General features: G+C 33.9%; 2 protein-coding genes across 2 annotated transcripts; one reads left to right on the top strand and one right to left on the bottom strand.

Annotated features, from left to right (window-relative positions):
- Nucleotides 1-3,017: 3,017 nt before the first annotated feature.
- LOC118044637 (ribulose-1,5 bisphosphate carboxylase/oxygenase large subunit N-methyltransferase, chloroplastic) lies at nucleotides 3,018-7,403 on the bottom strand. The gene is made up of 12 exons (XM_035053083.2): nucleotides 6,935-7,403; nucleotides 6,680-6,843; nucleotides 6,468-6,551; nucleotides 6,299-6,356; nucleotides 6,071-6,124; nucleotides 5,492-5,563; nucleotides 5,309-5,389; nucleotides 4,718-4,890; nucleotides 4,526-4,628; nucleotides 4,315-4,446; nucleotides 4,018-4,140; nucleotides 3,018-3,405 (listed from the first exon to the last, which is right to left on the bottom strand). Exons 1-12 carry the CDS (start codon nucleotides 7,313-7,315, stop codon nucleotides 3,319-3,321), a joined length of 1,512 nt encoding a protein of 503 aa, XP_034908974.1. The 5' UTR covers nucleotides 7,316-7,403; the 3' UTR covers nucleotides 3,018-3,318.
- A 626-nt stretch (nucleotides 7,404-8,029) lies between these two features.
- On the top strand, nucleotides 8,030-11,192 carry LOC118044719 (uncharacterized). The gene is made up of 6 exons (XM_035053198.2): nucleotides 8,030-8,592; nucleotides 8,752-8,897; nucleotides 9,375-9,543; nucleotides 10,287-10,382; nucleotides 10,543-10,625; nucleotides 10,702-11,192. The coding sequence occupies exons 1-6, from the start codon at nucleotides 8,218-8,220 to the stop codon at nucleotides 10,832-10,834; spliced, it is 1,002 nt and encodes a 333-aa protein (XP_034909089.1). The 5' UTR covers nucleotides 8,030-8,217; the 3' UTR covers nucleotides 10,835-11,192.
- The last annotated feature ends 5,722 nt before the right edge of the window (nucleotides 11,193-16,914 follow it).

Here is a 16,914-nt window from a genome sequence, read left to right as displayed (position 1 = left end):
CCTTATATAGCATATGCTATAAGTGTGGTGAGTCAGTTCATGCATACACCAAATGAAGCCCATATGGATGCGGTAAACCGAATTCTAAAATACTTGAAGTCAGCTCCTAGAAGAGGATTGATGTTCCCACGACATGGTCATCTAGATATTAAGGGTCACATTGATGCAGATTGGCAAGCTTTGTTACTGACAGACAATTTACATCTAGATATTTTACCTTTGTGGAAAGCAATCTAGTATCTTAGTGAAGTAAAAAACAGAACCTAGTGTCAAGATCAAATGCTAAAGCAAAATATCGAGATATGGCACACGGAGTATGTGAGCTACTGATACGACCAAAAGATTGATGTCTTTTCCCAAGTGTATGAGTGCCGAAGTAATAAATAACCCGGCAAGACCGAGGTCGAACCACAGGGAGGTTAATTGTATAAATTATAAATAACAATAATACAACAATAACAATAACAATAACAACAATAATAGTAATACTACTACTACTACTAATAATAATAATAAAGAAGAAGAGGAAGAAGAAGTTGATGAGTACTTTGAGATGGAAGATTAATGTAAGGATTAAACATTAAGGTCCATATTGAGCTTACACTATACTTAATCTTACACCATTAGTGTAACCTTTTCACCTTGACATAATAAATTTAGCTAAACATAATAAAGAAGAGAAACATAAATAAACAAAATAAGAACATAAATAAGATACAAGTTAACTAAGTAAAGGAGAGGAAATGAAAAGCATGAACAAGATATTAATGAAAGCAAAACTTAAGAATTACAAAAAATATAAAGAGAGAGAGCAAGAGCAAGTTCTTGATCTGAACAACCAAGCCCCTAAATCCATGGCAAATGCCTCATTTTATAGGCCAAAATTTGAAACTATTGATTTGATGACTAATTGTTGAGTGGGTGGCCAACTCTTGATTTGGTAAAAGTCCTTATCTTTTTGTCTAAATAAAATGTCATTGCTAACATCAGAACTGGAACCACCTATACTCATGAAAGTTCTAGGAAATTGTCTTATATTTCAAGGAAAAAAAATTAAGGTCATTTGGACTTCTAGAACTCGAGATATGGGTTGAACACTGAACAGTGTTTGGGCTGCAGGACAGATTCAGACTTCTCTGTTGCTGCTATAATTTGGACTTGAAAACGGTCTTTTTAAATCTTGGACTTCACATGAAAGTTGTAGGCCTATGTCTCACTGAATCTATCCAAACAATTGAAGTCATTTGGACATCTAGAACTCGAGATATGACCCAATTACCGAACAGTGTTCTAATTTGGACCGCACCAACATCTCTTTTCTAAGTTTGGCCCTCTCTTTGTCCTTTCAATTTCAATACTTAAACTCATCAATCAATCCTTTTATTTATGTGATAAGCGTGCATTTAAGATGAACATTTACCATAAATTAAATGTATCTTATATTATTAGGTATGTTATTATAAAACATGCTTTAGTTAAGGAGTTATTGATATTTCAAGTGCAAAATAATAATATAAAACCTTGATAAAAATACACTTTTAAGTACTAATGAGCTACTCTAGATAAGGAATTTGTTGGGGGGAACTGGGGTTCAAACTTAATCATGCCATGCACTTGAATTCTGGCAACAAAGTTGCAATAAACATTACAAATAATCTAGTACAACATGGTAGAACAAAACATGTTGAAGTTACAGGCATTTCATCAAAGAGAAACTTAAGGCAAAGATGATTAAGATATCTTTTTTTAAATCTAAAGATTAACTTGCATATATCTTCACCAAAGCAGTCACGGACATGGTATTTCACAACACACTTGGTAAGGTGGGTATGAACGAGATATGTGCACCAATTTGAAGGGGAATGTCAATGAGCTGTATAATCCTAATTAGTCTAAGTTATAAGTTGTATATTCTAATTAGTTTGAATCAGTTATTTAATTATGCAAGATTATAGATACATACTAACATTCCTAAAATAGTTTTCTAGACTCTGTATATATAACCTTTTGTTGTTATACATAAACGATGAATAAAAGAACAGTATAACTATAGGTTAAATTATGGTGGCCATGTGCATATTATGCAAGGAGTCTACCATATGAAACATTTACTTTTGCAGGGAATCAACCTAGACACAACTCTAGATGTATTTTCTAGTTGCTTGCCAAATAAAAAAAGGAAGAGGTTGAGAAGTTAACCTGCAGATCATTGGTTCACCTTTTTAGTAACCCCATCCTCGGCTGGTTTCAGAAGTTTGGCTTCCATGTTGTAGGAATCTCTCCTTTCATGATGCTTTTGGTCATAATTTGAATTAGTGTCGAGATCTGGTATGGATTGTTGATTTAATCTCATGAATATCTTTATTAAGAGTAGATCCACAAGTTCAGAAGCCCAAAGTGCTTCTCCCGTAGCACCATCACCATCCTCTCGACAGCTTTGCGCTTATCCACTCTCATTTATTGATCTGGTTTACAAAAAGTAGGAGAAAGATTGAACAACGTGGTTTGAGGTGAAAAGATAAAAAAAGAGAAAGAAGGGATGTTGTAGGAGAGAAGATGAATCCATAAATGAAAAGCAGAATGAGAAATTAAGAAATAAAAAATGAAGCCACTGTTTGAATCCATAGTAATAGTAAAAGGTATCAGTCTACAGTATAATCCTGAGCTTGTTAAAGTTAATGTTAATAGTTTTTTCTTCAGTTAAATGTGTTATGTTTGAGAAATATCCTGGTTTTATTTGGGACGCTTTTCTTAGGTAGTCTCCTGGCATTATTGAATTCAACAAAAAATATTTGCAGCAAAATCGGACACCGTAATGGTAATTGCTTCTCATTTCGTGCTTTCTAAATCGTCCAACAGGTAATGAATAAACAGCCAGATGCAATCGGTAGCAGCATGCCATGAACGGATCATTTCATATGATCCGATAGCCCAGTACTTAATAGCCATGCAAGACATGTAAAGCAGTTTCCTGAAACGAACCACATCTGTCACCAAGGAACTAGAAGCCACCTCCCTCAAGTAACAAGCCCGATAAATTCTGATAATGAAGATATTTGCGCATGTTATCAAGGCTATAGTAGTTAGATGCTATTTGATTGTTCATAAATGTCTCTATGGTATTACAATACAATGAAAAAATGGTTTAAAAAACCCAGTAAATACTTCAATTACTCAAATTTGACTTCAAGGACATGCATGCAAAGCCTGCACATCAACATCCTTTGTAATGCCTGGCCTCGACTCCTGTTTCTTTGCTGTCTTGCTGCTCGATCAGCGAGAGATATCCATCTCTGATTCTAAACACACACCATGAAGTTATCTGAAAAGGTTTCTGAAACCATTAAAAATCTTCAGAGCTCTCAATTCACCGCTCCTTATATCCCTCAATCTTCTCCTCAGTACCTGATGAATAAAACATTAAGAATAATATAAAAGCAACTGGCATGATAGGCCATCTGTGAAATTATAAAGAGGGCATGTTCGTGTCATCTGTAAGCATACAGGAATATGTAACATTTCAGAATGCTCACTGATTAGCACATTGAAAAGGGTTTCGACAAGATATCTAATTCATGGCTTGCACTTTGCAATGGCTTGTTGATTGTATGCTTATAGATTATGGGGCAACTACAGATGCACAATCTCATTCTAATCCTGATCAGTCATTGATTATCAAGCATGAGATGCCATGTTGCATAACAAGAAGATCAGATAAATTTCAATTGGTTAATCATAATTTGCATCAGCCAAAAGAAAGTGAATGATTACTAGTAACGCAGTGTTGGGTCAAATATGTAGCAGGTAGATCTAAAATGAACACATAACAGAGAAGCCATGGCCTAACTAAACGTATATGGCAAAAGAAGTTAGTGACTGGATTCAGAACCTGCCATGTGAGAGTTGAAATAAAGGCTTTAACTCACCAACAATTGATGATAATAAACATGGAATGCATACCACTCAAATAAGAAGTATCATGCTGCAAAAGAAAAAGGGAATTTTTTTTTTTTTTACATATTGAGCACGAAATAGTATTCTGCGTTCACTGCTGCACAAGTCCACTGCTAGCTGTTTCAGGAACAATCTTCTGTTAAGTTGCTTTGGAGATGTCACATCCAAATCCATTGATCCACTTGCCTACGATAGAAGAATAATAAACTAATGTTAAAAGAAGTAAACGAAAGAACATTGCTTCTTGCACTTGCATCTATGTAATGCCATCATTACATCAGAATTTTGCTATGTTAATTACAGTTATTTTGTACAACGCAGAAGCCACAAGGTTAGAAATAACAACAAAAATTCTCTCACCTGCAAGAATTTGGTGTATTTTGATATGCTTGACTCACAACTATCCAATATGAATTGCAATGCTTGTTCTTCAATATCAGGGTATGTTATATTCTTCTTGGTGGTTGTCTTATTTGATGCTGCAGCAGCCATCTGGAGTAACCGTTTAGAGTTTAGACAGAAGCACATGTTCTAGACAAATTTCCTAACGATGAAGATAAATCTGACAAACCTCTTCGAACTGCCTGCTCATGCTTGGAGGGCTGACTGCTAGATAAGCATATGCCATTAACTCTAACGGCCAACCAGTGACTTGTAGAGGAAAACATTGAGATCTGCTAGTTGAACAGAAATATGTAATGTCACACAACGATTTAAGGATGAAAAGGGATTGAAGATGACACTGCCAGCTATCAATACTTACGCTGACAAACCGTGCTTCTTCAGAGCTTCTAACTTTTCTTTGTAACATTTATCAGATTTTTTCAGAGACAATGACAACTCCACTGAATCACTAGGATTGGTGCCTTCCCTTGGAACAAATCCATAAGATAGCAACAGCTCTCCATTAGATTTCCTTCCATATGATATGAAAACCTGCACAAAATGGCATCCTTATTACTCCTTTATCTGCTACACTTGGAGCTAGTAAATTGATGGCGAAGTTCATAACACCAATTTTTAATTCATCTTAGGAAACCTTCCATTACAGAGAGAGAACAGTTTGGCATGACGACCTCTTTCATTCTTACATCCATGCCATCATCTTAGTGACAGCACTTTTGTGGATAAATATATTTGATAGTTTAAACTCAGAATCTATTTTCAAAGCTTTTTTTTTTTTTTTTTTTCCCATGAAAACAACAAAAATAGATTTTGATTGCTGCTTCTTTTCCCTTACAACGTTGTCATTTAAGAATTAGTCTTACATTATCAATGCAGCTCAGTAAATGGTTTATCTAGCAATTCTCATAGCAACTTATGACTTGAGTTTCACAACAAAAATCTCATTTACCTGCTCACCTGGCTGGTATGGTCGATCTGTTGTAAATACCACTCCCTTTGATGATTTATCGTAATCCAAAAAGGTCTCCACCTAGATCATCCAATTTCAAGTATGCTTATTAAACATTGATTCTTATACTATGTAACTAGCTCATATTTCCAAGGAGAAATTTCTGATGATTAATCAGCATACCTCACAACTGTGATTCAGCATATCTGCCCAGGGAACCAAGGCAACTCTTCCATCCATCGATGGTAAACGAACCTATGTAGAAGAGATAAATCAAGTCCACACAAATCACTATTTAAACACTACTATTATGCCTTCAGATTTAAAATTCAATAGACACTACTGTGCAAGGATCTAATATTAATTATAAGTGTTATGGAAAAGGCCTGCAAGTCATTCAATACCAATTCAGCAAAAAATGAGGTATCCTCGAGTTTTTCCATTAAAACAATTACATTGATTTTTATATTTGCAGTCGTAGTAGCTGATTTCATGAGTGATCATATCAAACACATCAAGACTGAGCGCAGTAGCAATTTATAGTAAAAGAGAAGACGGAAAGACAAAATGAAAGACAGAATTTCATATTTCATTTTGTTCAATTCACACATCAACTTGGAGATGATTTTACAAGACAAGCTTGGTTTCCTCAATCTCTCAGAAAAGGAATCTAATGCCACCTGCTTCCAAAACATCCTTCATAGCTCCTGTATATGGATTGGGAAACAAATTTACAGAAACAGTGTTAAATAGATTACTTACCAAGCGAGAGAAGAGAATGCCAAACGACCACTTGAAAGTCTCCATATTGAATACCTGTAAGTCATATATAACGGAAAAATCAAACAAACGGTGAGCTGTATCAACAGTATAAACAACATTCAAGCAACTAATAAAGCTTATAGAGGCTCTCAAATCTCTCGAAAAGACACATAAGTTAGTTTACAGTACTTGGAAAATATCATATTAGACAAAACGGCTCTTGCATACCTCTTCAGGAAATAGATGAGGATACTTGGAAAATATCCGGAGCCTTAAATCATTATATCTGCCAAGAGGGACTAACCAAGTGTTAGGGAGTACAGAAATTCCACAGCAGATAGCATAGAAATTCGGAACATGAACAACAAAAACAGCTCACAAACAAATTAATCCATACGTTCCAGTAACATTGGTAATCCTTTCAATTGCCCGCTCTCTGATCTGTGAAGCTTCCAGATACGTATCTAGTTCCGCTCGTGTCCTGAAATGATATAGAGAGGCTATAGGGGAAGAAACTGAGAGTAGACCCTTTCGGTGTAAAAGGAAACCTCTTGAACAACTCTTTACACCAGTATATGATCTATCAAGTATCCAAGATGAAAAACTTACCAGTACAAAAGAGAATAGGGCTGCCTAGGTAGGGCCGAGATGTAATTGCTCCATCTTGATGATTTCTCAAAACTTGCTTCACTAATCAGATAGGTTGCGAGCAATGGCCAATCCGGTACAGAGTATTGTTTTAACACTTCACCTGCCTCAGGGCAGCTCCACTCCTACAAGGTAGGGCAAATTATATACAGTTGCCACTTGCCAATGATAGCATATTTTTCTTTTATGAACAGAAGAAAAGGAAGAAGGGTTTACAGAGTCGGCAGCGATGACAAGGGAGGGAGGCACGAAGAGCAGCATCTCACCCTTCCTAATATTCTTTAAAGCAACCAAACCTCTCTCTCCCACTTCCACCTTTTGTATTGCCATTTTCTGAGGAGGGAGGCCTGAGTCAGACAGCCATTTCTGAAGGGCCTCAGCGTTCTCCAGAGAATCGATGTCACATCCCCATGGCACGGTCTCGGACACTTTTGCTGCTGCTTTGGTGTCACTGCTTGTTGAAATTGAGCACTGAATTGCTGGGTGCCTTTTGTGCAAGAAAGGTTGTGAGTAAGAGACTTTTTTGTGTGTTTTGTGGAGAGAATGGAGTGAAGGAAGAAATGTTGTGTTGAGAATAATTCTACAAGCTTCAGCCATGTCTGTCCACAGTGTACACCACTGTACAGATCGAGAGACTGAAGAGAGAAAGCACCTACCTTATCTATGCAACAAGGTAAGGTGATGAAGATAGATTCTTGGCTAAACTTTATAAATTAAGACCCCTCAATTATTTTGATCGTTTTTTATTTCAATCCCTTTTAGTTTTTATTTTACAACCTCCTCCACCATTAAAAGTTCATCATTTTAACCGCTAAATCATTTTGACAGCAGAGGCAATCATTTTAATAATAAAGCTTGTTGGAAAAACTAGAAATAAATAACTAGATATCAATCTAATGAATAACGTACCTAGAAATTGATGTTAAAATCTTAACTTAATTCAATAGTGAACAAGCTAAAAAAAAAAAATACAAACTTTTCTGTTGCCGCTTCTTCCTTTTTTTCTCTTTTTTTTTGTTCAAAAAATGCTATTATTTTCTATAATAGCAGATACATTTAAATTAAAAATGCAACCAACTATCTCTCTTTTTAATTAATATGGTGTTCCTGCCATATTATTGTGGGAAACACACACAACAAAGCTCAAATCAAGCTAAATAATATTAAATTTAGTTTTTTTATGTGAAGTATCTAAAAGAAAAGGCTGGAGAGGGTCCAGATTCAAACACTCTATAGTTCAGGTATTAAAATGGAAGAAAGGAAATATAGAGGTGCCAATCATAACTTTAATACGTTTTAGGCAGAGATTCTGGTTGGCTGTGAATGGGTTTTGTGAGGTCCTCCTCCCTCGTTGAAACGGTGTCAATTTGTGAGGTTTGTTGGAGCCTTTGCTCAAAAAACTGCACCGTTCCCATCCCAAGTGATGTTGTGCACTTGCAATCAGATAATTACAAGAGAGCATAGCCCGAAAGAATCTGGTTAGTTTGCTTCCAGCAAAGATGGTTGCTAGCACAAATCTCATCATCTCCTGCAACTTCTCTTGTCTTCCTCTCAAGGTTAACCCAAAGCCCAAATCTTTACTCAAAACTCATTACACATCTTTACTGTTTTCAAATAGCGGCACCAGAAAAAGCTTGAATATTTCAGATTTAGTTAAACCCCAATACATTTATAACAATAAGAAGGGTGTTCTTCAGACTTGTTATAGCACCTTAAACTCTGACAACAAGTCACCGGATGACCAAGTTTTAGATAAAGATGCTACGGGTGGTGGTAAAGAGGGAGGAAGGGACTGGACAACCTCAATTTTGCTATTTGTCTTCTGGGGTGGACTCATTTACTATGTTTTCAACCTCACTCCAGACCAGACTCCGGTAATTGAATATTATACTGCTAAATCTACGACAACCTCTTATTTGTTTTTTCTGTTGATTAGACTGATTGGTTTTGGCTTGTTTTAATCACTTTGCTATGTCCTTCTAGATAAGTTGAAGAGTTAAAACTTAATGGAAGTTGAATTATAACTTTTGCAGTCAAGGGACATGTATTTCTTGGAGAAACTTCTCAATTTGAAGGGAGATGATGGCTTTAGGATGAATTCTGTGCTTGTGTCATTGTGGTACATCATGGGTCTTTGGCCTTTAGTTTATAGCATGCTTCTACTTCCAACAGGCAGAAGGTAAATTCCACCCCACCGTGCTTGGCTTTTGTTACAGGGTCTGAACCTCTAACAAGGTTTCAGGATGTTAATGATACCACTCGACGCTTAGGGGTAGCTTCTCATTGCCTTTCCTCTGTCTGATACTAATTACTTAAAATTCAGTAAGGACAATCTTTTAAGTTACTGGGATGTTCAGAGAGACAGTCACTATTCAGTTTGACCGCATCTTTTTATTATGCTGTTGGTTTATCAAGGGAAAGCAATTGCATGAGTGTGACTTCTAATTTCTCATTATTTTGCTACAATGCACTACACATCTGGTCGCAAAAACTGCACGCTATGTATAGGGTCATGAGCTTTTAAGTCTTTATGCATGCATCTGACTCTGGTTAGATTGAAGGGAAAGGCATGCTGCTGTATAAAAAATCATATAAATTTTTTCTCGTAAATTTTGGGAGGTTGCTGAATCTAATGGATCCATTTCTTGTTATGCAGCTCAAAAACCAATATTCCTGTTTGGCCATTCCTTATCCTTTCATGTTTTGGTGGTGCATATGCTCTTCTACCCTATTTTATTCTCTGGAGACCACCACCACCTCCTGTTGAAGAAAATGAGCTTGGAAGATGGCCTCTTAATTTTTTGGAATCAAAGTTGACTTCTGGAGTAAGTTTTCATTGATTGAACATCTCAATCTTCTGTTTAAAGCATTTGAGAGGATCTGTTGAGTGCCAACTAGGTAGAATTTTAAATGCTTCACAAATGTTGCTTAAAATTATAGTCCTATCATAAGGTGTTATCTCTCTCAAAAAGTCCTTGTACTTCATGTGCTCATGCACATTGCATTTCTACCCGTTATTCGATCACAACATAGCAATTCATATAGTGTGTTGGGCTGAGATGTTTCTTCTATCTTGTGGTATAATATAGTAAAAAACCCCGTTATGCTGTAACTATTTTCTAAGGAAATGTTGGAGACAATATCAATTAACATGGACTTCATACATCCTTAGAATTGAGACGGTTAGTGTGATGGATAGGGTCTTCACTAAGTCTAATTCAGCTTGTACCCTGTCAAATTATGGTGAAAATGATTAAGATCAAATTGGGAGGTTGAAAAAGAAGTTTCTGTTGCACCTGGTTCTGCCACTTGTATTTTTCTCCCCTTGCCTTTGATGCTTTCTTCCTTTAGGGAAAAAGGTGATGTCACCATATCCAATTTAGTTGTATCCATGAGTTATTCTTCATTAAATACGTTTAACATCAATTAAGAAAAGCTTGATTCTCGCCCTTTTCCTGTCCATTAATTGTTCATCTTTCTTTAATTTCCTATACTAGCAAGTGACTGGAATCTATTTAACTTTCTTTCTTGTGTCAAGGAAATGCAATTTAACTCTATTACACTTCAGATATTACTGGCTGCAGGGCTGACTATAATCGTCAATGCAGCTTTAAATGGTGGTGAATGGAAGGAGTTCTACCAGTATTTCAGGGAAAGCAAATTCGTAAGTGTGTTTTGTGTTTGATTTTGTGCATTCTTGATATCAGTTAAGGCTAAAACCGATGCAGAGCTGACAATTAGCATCCTGGTTCTTTGTGCATTTATGTACTGTATTGTTATTAGTCAAAATTGATGCTAACTTACCTTCATCCCCTCACTCGCAGATCCACATCACATGCCTTGACTTTACTCTATTATCTGCTTTTGGCCCCTTTTGGGTTTACAACGATATGACTGCCAGGAAGTGGTGAGAGCTTATATAAATAATGATACCTTAATCCTTAAGGTGAGATTAGCTTAGCACGATTATTGCTGTCTTACAGGTATGACAAAGGTTCGTGGCTTCTTCTCGTATCACTGGTTCCATTCTTGGGTCCTGCATTGTATCTAGTCCTACGGCCATCACTCTCAGAAATGCCTGTTTCACAGAGCCCAACTTCATCTGAAGAGCAGTAGTACTGGAGTTTTTACATTTTCAGCCATGTCTACTAGGAAGGCAAAGCTTGCAACACCAATAATAAGAATTTAGTTGTATGAAGCACAGTTGGGAATCTGTATTGCAGAAATTGGTGGGAAGTTAGCAGTCGGATTGTTGCAAGCAGATGAAAGAAACAGATTGAATGAATACTTGAAGGATCAATTTACAATTTTTTTCCTGGAAGAAATGTTTTTGTAATTTGCTTGTGTTTGCTTTGTAATCAATAGGAACTCCCTCGTTGACCATTACGTTGCTTTGATGGATCTATTGATTATCAGCTATAAGAAAAGGCCTGCAACACGGATGAATCTATCCAAAATTTAGATTTTCAAACCAGAGGTGAAAATGTTGCCAATTATGTTCATCATGCAGGAGATTTTGCAAGGGAAGAACCACTGCTGATACTCTTTCTCTAGAGAGCCATCCTCTGTAAGATAATAAGCGTCTTGTTGGGGGTAAAATAGACAGCCTGCGTTTTGTGCAAGAGTACTAGAGCAAGCTGCATGAACAACCGGACAGCAGCCATGATATGTATGTTGGGTTTAGACAGGCTTGCATGATACTGCCACGTACATGTTCCCAAGGAAAAATGAAGAAGAAAGAGATGTTATCCATGATTGTAAGAAAACTGGTTTATTAGAATTACTTTATCTTATATACCAAATACTCTATAATAAAATTCTATATACACTGATAATAATAATAATAATAATAATAATAATAATAATAATAATAATAATAATAGATGGGTTAATTAGGCTCGTGGTCCCTTTATTATGAAAGTTTGATTAATCGAACCCCCCTACTAATAATTTGATTACAAGCTTCCTTTTATAATCTATATTATATTTCATTTACAATCAAGGACTTTGACTTTACTTGACTTTTGATTCGCCCGTGGCTAAGAGGTGTCATTGATGAATTAAAAAGTTATTCAAGCTAGTATAAAATATAATTTTAAAGTTCTTCGTCTAATTGTAGCTCCTTTGAGGTGAGACAGTAACAACCATATAAAATATAATTATCTAGGCATGGGATGAACTTGAGTAGTGAAGGCGTGTTTGACTCTGTTTCAAAAGTAGTTTTAAAAAATTTTGAATTTATTTTTTTCCTTTGAATTAATATATTTTTTTTTATGTTTTCAAATCATTTTGATATGATAATTTCAAAAATGATTTTTTAAAAAAAAAAAAAATATTATTGATATATTTTTATGAGTGAAAAATATTTTAAAAAACAACTATAACCACATTTCCAAACACATATTTCTTAGACCTTTCTTCTGGTTATTCATTCATTTTTATTTTTCTCATACATATTTTAAAGGAATTTATGAATAGTATAAAGATTGAGCATGTGGGTGAATTTTATTATATTTGAAGCCTTTAGTAAGCATTATTTTATGATGTTTGGTCACTTAAAAACCAACTAAAATGAGTCTTTGCTCGAAAAGACAATATAATTTTTTATTATTATTTATATGGAGTGTTCAGGCCAGTTTGCGAGCACCTTGACTAATTTTTACGAGTCTTGAAGTTAACGATCAGGTACTTGTGACTATTAATATTAGCAACTTTATAACTTAAACCTGAAACTACAGGAAAAATAAATTTTTGGATTCCAAACTCTTACTACTTGATACCTACTAGATGGTTAATATAGTTTTATAATGCCATGTATACTTGTAGATGTTGAATATGAGGAATTGGAAAGGCCGTCATACTGCTTCAAAAAAACAAATAAATTTACAGTTTAGATAGGGCCTGAATTTCATCATTGGGCTCTTTCTTTGTGACATTTTGCTTGTATCAGAAATACTTTTCAGAAGTTGTGAAAAATTTAAAAATATCATGTTATTTACTGATTATATCAAATTTGGTCCTTAAACTTTTGATTGCTATATATTTTATTTTGAATCTTTTTTTTTTCAAATTCAATCCCTTAGAATTTGATTTAATTTGATTTTTATATCAACTTTGATCCTCATTTTTATCATTGTTATTTGTTTTTCTCTTATCATTAATTGAATTTTTTTTATCTATAAGATTTAGTCTTTCTTTTTTTTTATTGTTATTTATTTTATTTAAAATAATTTATGAAATTATAATTTGTTTTAATTTTATTATTTTTCAACTTTTTTATCAATTAGATTTTATCTTCATTATCTTAATTGTTATTTATTTTATCTGAGATCATTTATGATATTAGATTTTTTTTTTCAATGTTATTCTTATTGTACCTTTTAATTTGTAAGATTAACTCCTCATTATTTTAATAAACTTGAAAAAAAAAATATTAACAAATTTTTTTTTAGTTTATTTTCCATGACATAACCAAATACTGGAAAGTGTTTTTCAATTTATTTTTCATGATGCTACAAAACATCAAAAAATAATTTATTTTCTAAAAAATTATTTTTCAAGAAACCAGTTTTCTAAAAGAAATTATTAAACGGGGCATAAGTGAAATCACTGTTGTTCATGTAGGATAACTTTTATTCCTTTTTTTGTTGGTTTCAGAGATAGCAAGAAAATTGCTAGACAAAGAAATGAAATTGACAAAAACAACCGATGAGAACGACTGGTCACCACTTCACTACGCTGCCTATTATTTCCGGTCTATTGGTGTACTGAAAGTATTACTAGAATATGATGCGTCCGCAGCCTCCATTGCTGAAACAGAGAAGAAGAGAACAACTCTTCACATTGCTGCCATTCAAGGACGTGTGAAGGCAATGAAAGAGATTGTTTCTTGATGTCCAGCTTGTTGTGAGCTAGTTGATAACAGAGGCTGGAATGCCCTTCACTATGCTGTGGCAAGTAAAGATATAAAAGTATTTGAAAAATGTCTGAAGATTCCAGAGCTTGCAAGACTTGAAACGAAGAAGGATGACAATGGAAACACGCCCTTCCATCTAATTGCTGCTTTAGTGCACGAGAAGAAGCTATGGGGACGTGTTTTATACGAAGGGAAGTTATGTGGTCTTAATAAGCAAAAGCTAAGCGTCATTGACATTTATTTGGGAAATTTTGGAGAGATACAGGTAATCAATCCTCTATGAATTAACTGTTGTGATTCACAATATATATCCATTAATGAATCAATTAAATCACAGCAAACTGGTTTTACTTTGCATCTAAGATTCTCTTAGAATAAATGAATAAATAAATGTTATGAAGTTGATATATGATATTTGATAATTAGCTAAAAATGATGGATTACCTACGATATTTCACCCAAAATATTTTGCAGGAGATCCTAGAATCCCTTGAAGATGTTGGCAGGGGACCGTTTGGCTGCCGGCGCATTGTTCTGGAAGAAACGAATGAGAAAAACAAAGAGGAAAAGGATGCTCTGAATAAAGCATGAGTCTTAGAGTACTCCAGTTAAGAGAATCAATAGGATAAAAAAAAAAAGGAATTATTAAAAAATGCAAGATCCCTGGTAGTACCATGGAAAAATGAAGAAAACCCAGTACTCCAGTTCGCTCAATAAACAAGGCCACAGAGAATTTACAATGAAGAAAACCCATTACATGCTTTGAACCTTGAAGACGATGCTGTTTGTTTACGCGGCGCACCGTCATATTGAATAAAAACTTGTAAAGGTAGATGACGGTTTGTATAAAACTATAAATAAAAATCTTTTAAAATATTTAAGATATATATATATATATATATATATATATATATATATATATATTGTGTATGTTTAAATTTCCAATGAGAACACTAATTGCAAATTCAACATTGGGATTTGGGAAGACTGTTGAGAAAGAGCAGATGGAAAAACGCTTAAGTCAAAAGTTCTAATGAGCGAATTCAAATTAATTATTAGTTAGGATACCACTAAGATATTATTTGGGTTTACGTTGTTTACCATGATATGATTGGCAGGGAAACAATGATTATCTCATTCGTCACGGGTATATATACAGTTTTAGAATTTTTTTGGGGCTTGCTGCATTTATCTTGTTGGTTTGAGCTTCTTTTTTTGTGTATTTAGTGTTTAGGATCAATTACAAGGATTTATGAGATTATATGTATAGTGCAACAATTAATTCTAAATTTTCTATCAAATAAAACTTCAACGTATTTTATTTTAATTCTTATAGTTTTTGAAAAACAATTATTATGTCATATGTTCAGAAATCATGTTTTTGGCTCCCAAATCAGTTGTCAATTTTTTATATTTTATTTTGTAATTGATGCGCATCACAAGTTAAGTAGTCAAAAACTTTGATATTATTTTTATTTATTTATTTATCTATTTTAAAATAAAAATAAATAAATTATTTTAATATATTTTTAAATAAAAAAATATTTTTAAAAACATTATTACTACAATCTCAAAAAATTGTAAGATAACTACTATGAAAAAGAGGATATGCCAAGTTTCATTCTTCTTTGGCTCATGTGCCAGCATGAGCCAAAAAAGACTAAAACAATTGGGTTTTGTTTTTAACCACAAAAAAAAAATACAAGTGTAATTATTTAACACCATGCTGGCACTTGAGCCAAAAAACAGTTGGGTTTTTTTTTTTTTTATTAATACATAGTCTTAATCTAAATACAAATAAAATATATATAGGTTAAACTGAAAATATTATTTTACCTTTAATAAATAAAACTACATAAATATTATTTAACAAAAACCATATATTTGTGTGTGTCAATTATGACATGGATGGTCATATATGAATCAATTTCTCAATTTGGGTTTTTGAATATCTCCTTTTTTATTTGAAATCAAGTCATTTTATTAATTTTGTTAAGTTTTTCATCCATAATAATAGATTATGCATATGAATTGCATGTAACTGCTTAAAAAATATATATTATGCAATAAAAAAACAAAAAGTAAGTACAAATGAACCAACGAAAAATACAATTAATTAAAATTTAAAGAATCCGAGAAATTTGAAAATATAAATACAAAAAAAATGGATAAAAATTAATCAAATGAAATAATTAAGCAGCTTATATTTACCCAACAAGAAAAACACCAAAATCAATACTTTAGACCCCAATTCTTTTTTAACAAACAATTAGAAAGAAAATTAAAGTTGAAAAATCAAATAGAAACTTAACATAATCTTACAAGCAATTAAGGAGAGTAACAACAAACAATAATATATTGGGTTGCCTTTTTGGGGATAGTTGGGCTAATGTAAAGCACTACCAGAAATTTGTTTAATACCAACGGAATCACCGATGAAATATTTCTGTCGGTATTTTTCGGTCGAAATTACTAACCGAATTACAGACGGAAAGTTCAGAATTAATGAAAAAATGGCGGATAGCTAACGTGGAGGTTTTGGCGGGTGATTTTTCCGACAGAATCACCGACGGATTCAAAACGGGTGACTCGTACGTGTGATGAGACCGGTTCACCGTCAAAAATATCGACGGAATCACTAAGGGATTTGAAATGTCATATCTATACGGGTGACGTGACCAGTGCACCGTAAAAAATACCGATGGAATCACCGAGGGATTTGAAAAGCAGGTCCATGCGGTGACGTGTCGATTTCCCGTCAGAATCACCGACGGTTTTATTTCGTCGGTGAGGCCGTCGGAAAAAGTTAATATATGGCCACTCTGCCGACCCTCTCCTCCCCCATTTCTCCTTCTTCTTCCTAATCCTAACTCTCCCCATCTGCAAATAACCAGCCCCCCTCGCCCCCAAACAAAAATCTTCCTCATCTCAGCACAACAAGTTGTATTTTTGAAGTTTTGTAGTCACAGCATCTATGTTCTGATTTTCCAACGGATTTTATCAATTTTTGTAAGTAATTCTATCTTTTTAAATTTTAACATTTAAATGTCAATTTTATTGTTTTTTTAGTATATGTATTTTTGTTAGTAGATGTACATGTTTTATTGTTATTTCTCAAACAAACTTGTAGTATATGAATGTATAATTTTATACCTGTTATGGTTTGTTTTAGATTTCATAAGATTGTATTTGTTTGTACATTGTTAAAACTTTGTGGAATTACCGAATTACATGTTCTGTTTTAAAATAATTAATAGCTTGCTTAATGGGTCCTTTTTAA

Source organism: Populus alba, chromosome 14 (assembly GCF_005239225.2).
Source record: "Populus alba chromosome 14, ASM523922v2, whole genome shotgun sequence".
Classification (NCBI taxonomy): Eukaryota; Viridiplantae; Streptophyta; class Magnoliopsida; order Malpighiales; family Salicaceae; genus Populus; species Populus alba.
This window is presented reverse-complemented; position numbering and strand designations above follow the sequence as displayed.

Coding starts and splice junctions, on each gene's coding strand:
- LOC118044637 (XM_035053083.2), bottom strand. CDS start 7,315: ATGGCTGAAGCTTGTAGAATTATTCTCAACACAACATTTCTTCCTTCA. Junction 4,629..4,717: donor AAGAAGCACGGTTTGTCAGC/GTAAGTATTGAT, acceptor TTCAACTAGCAG/ATCTCAATGTTTTCCTCTAC. Junction 3,406..4,017: donor TACTATTTCGTGCTCAATAT/GTAAAAAAAAAA, acceptor TTTATTCATCAG/GTACTGAGGAGAAGATTGAG.
- LOC118044719 (XM_035053198.2), top strand. CDS start 8,218: ATGGTTGCTAGCACAAATCTCATCATCTCCTGCAACTTCTCTTGTCTT. Junction 8,593..8,751: donor TCACTCCAGACCAGACTCCG/GTAATTGAATAT, acceptor TAACTTTTGCAG/TCAAGGGACATGTATTTCTT. Junction 10,383..10,542: donor ATTTCAGGGAAAGCAAATTC/GTAAGTGTGTTT, acceptor CCTCACTCGCAG/ATCCACATCACATGCCTTGA.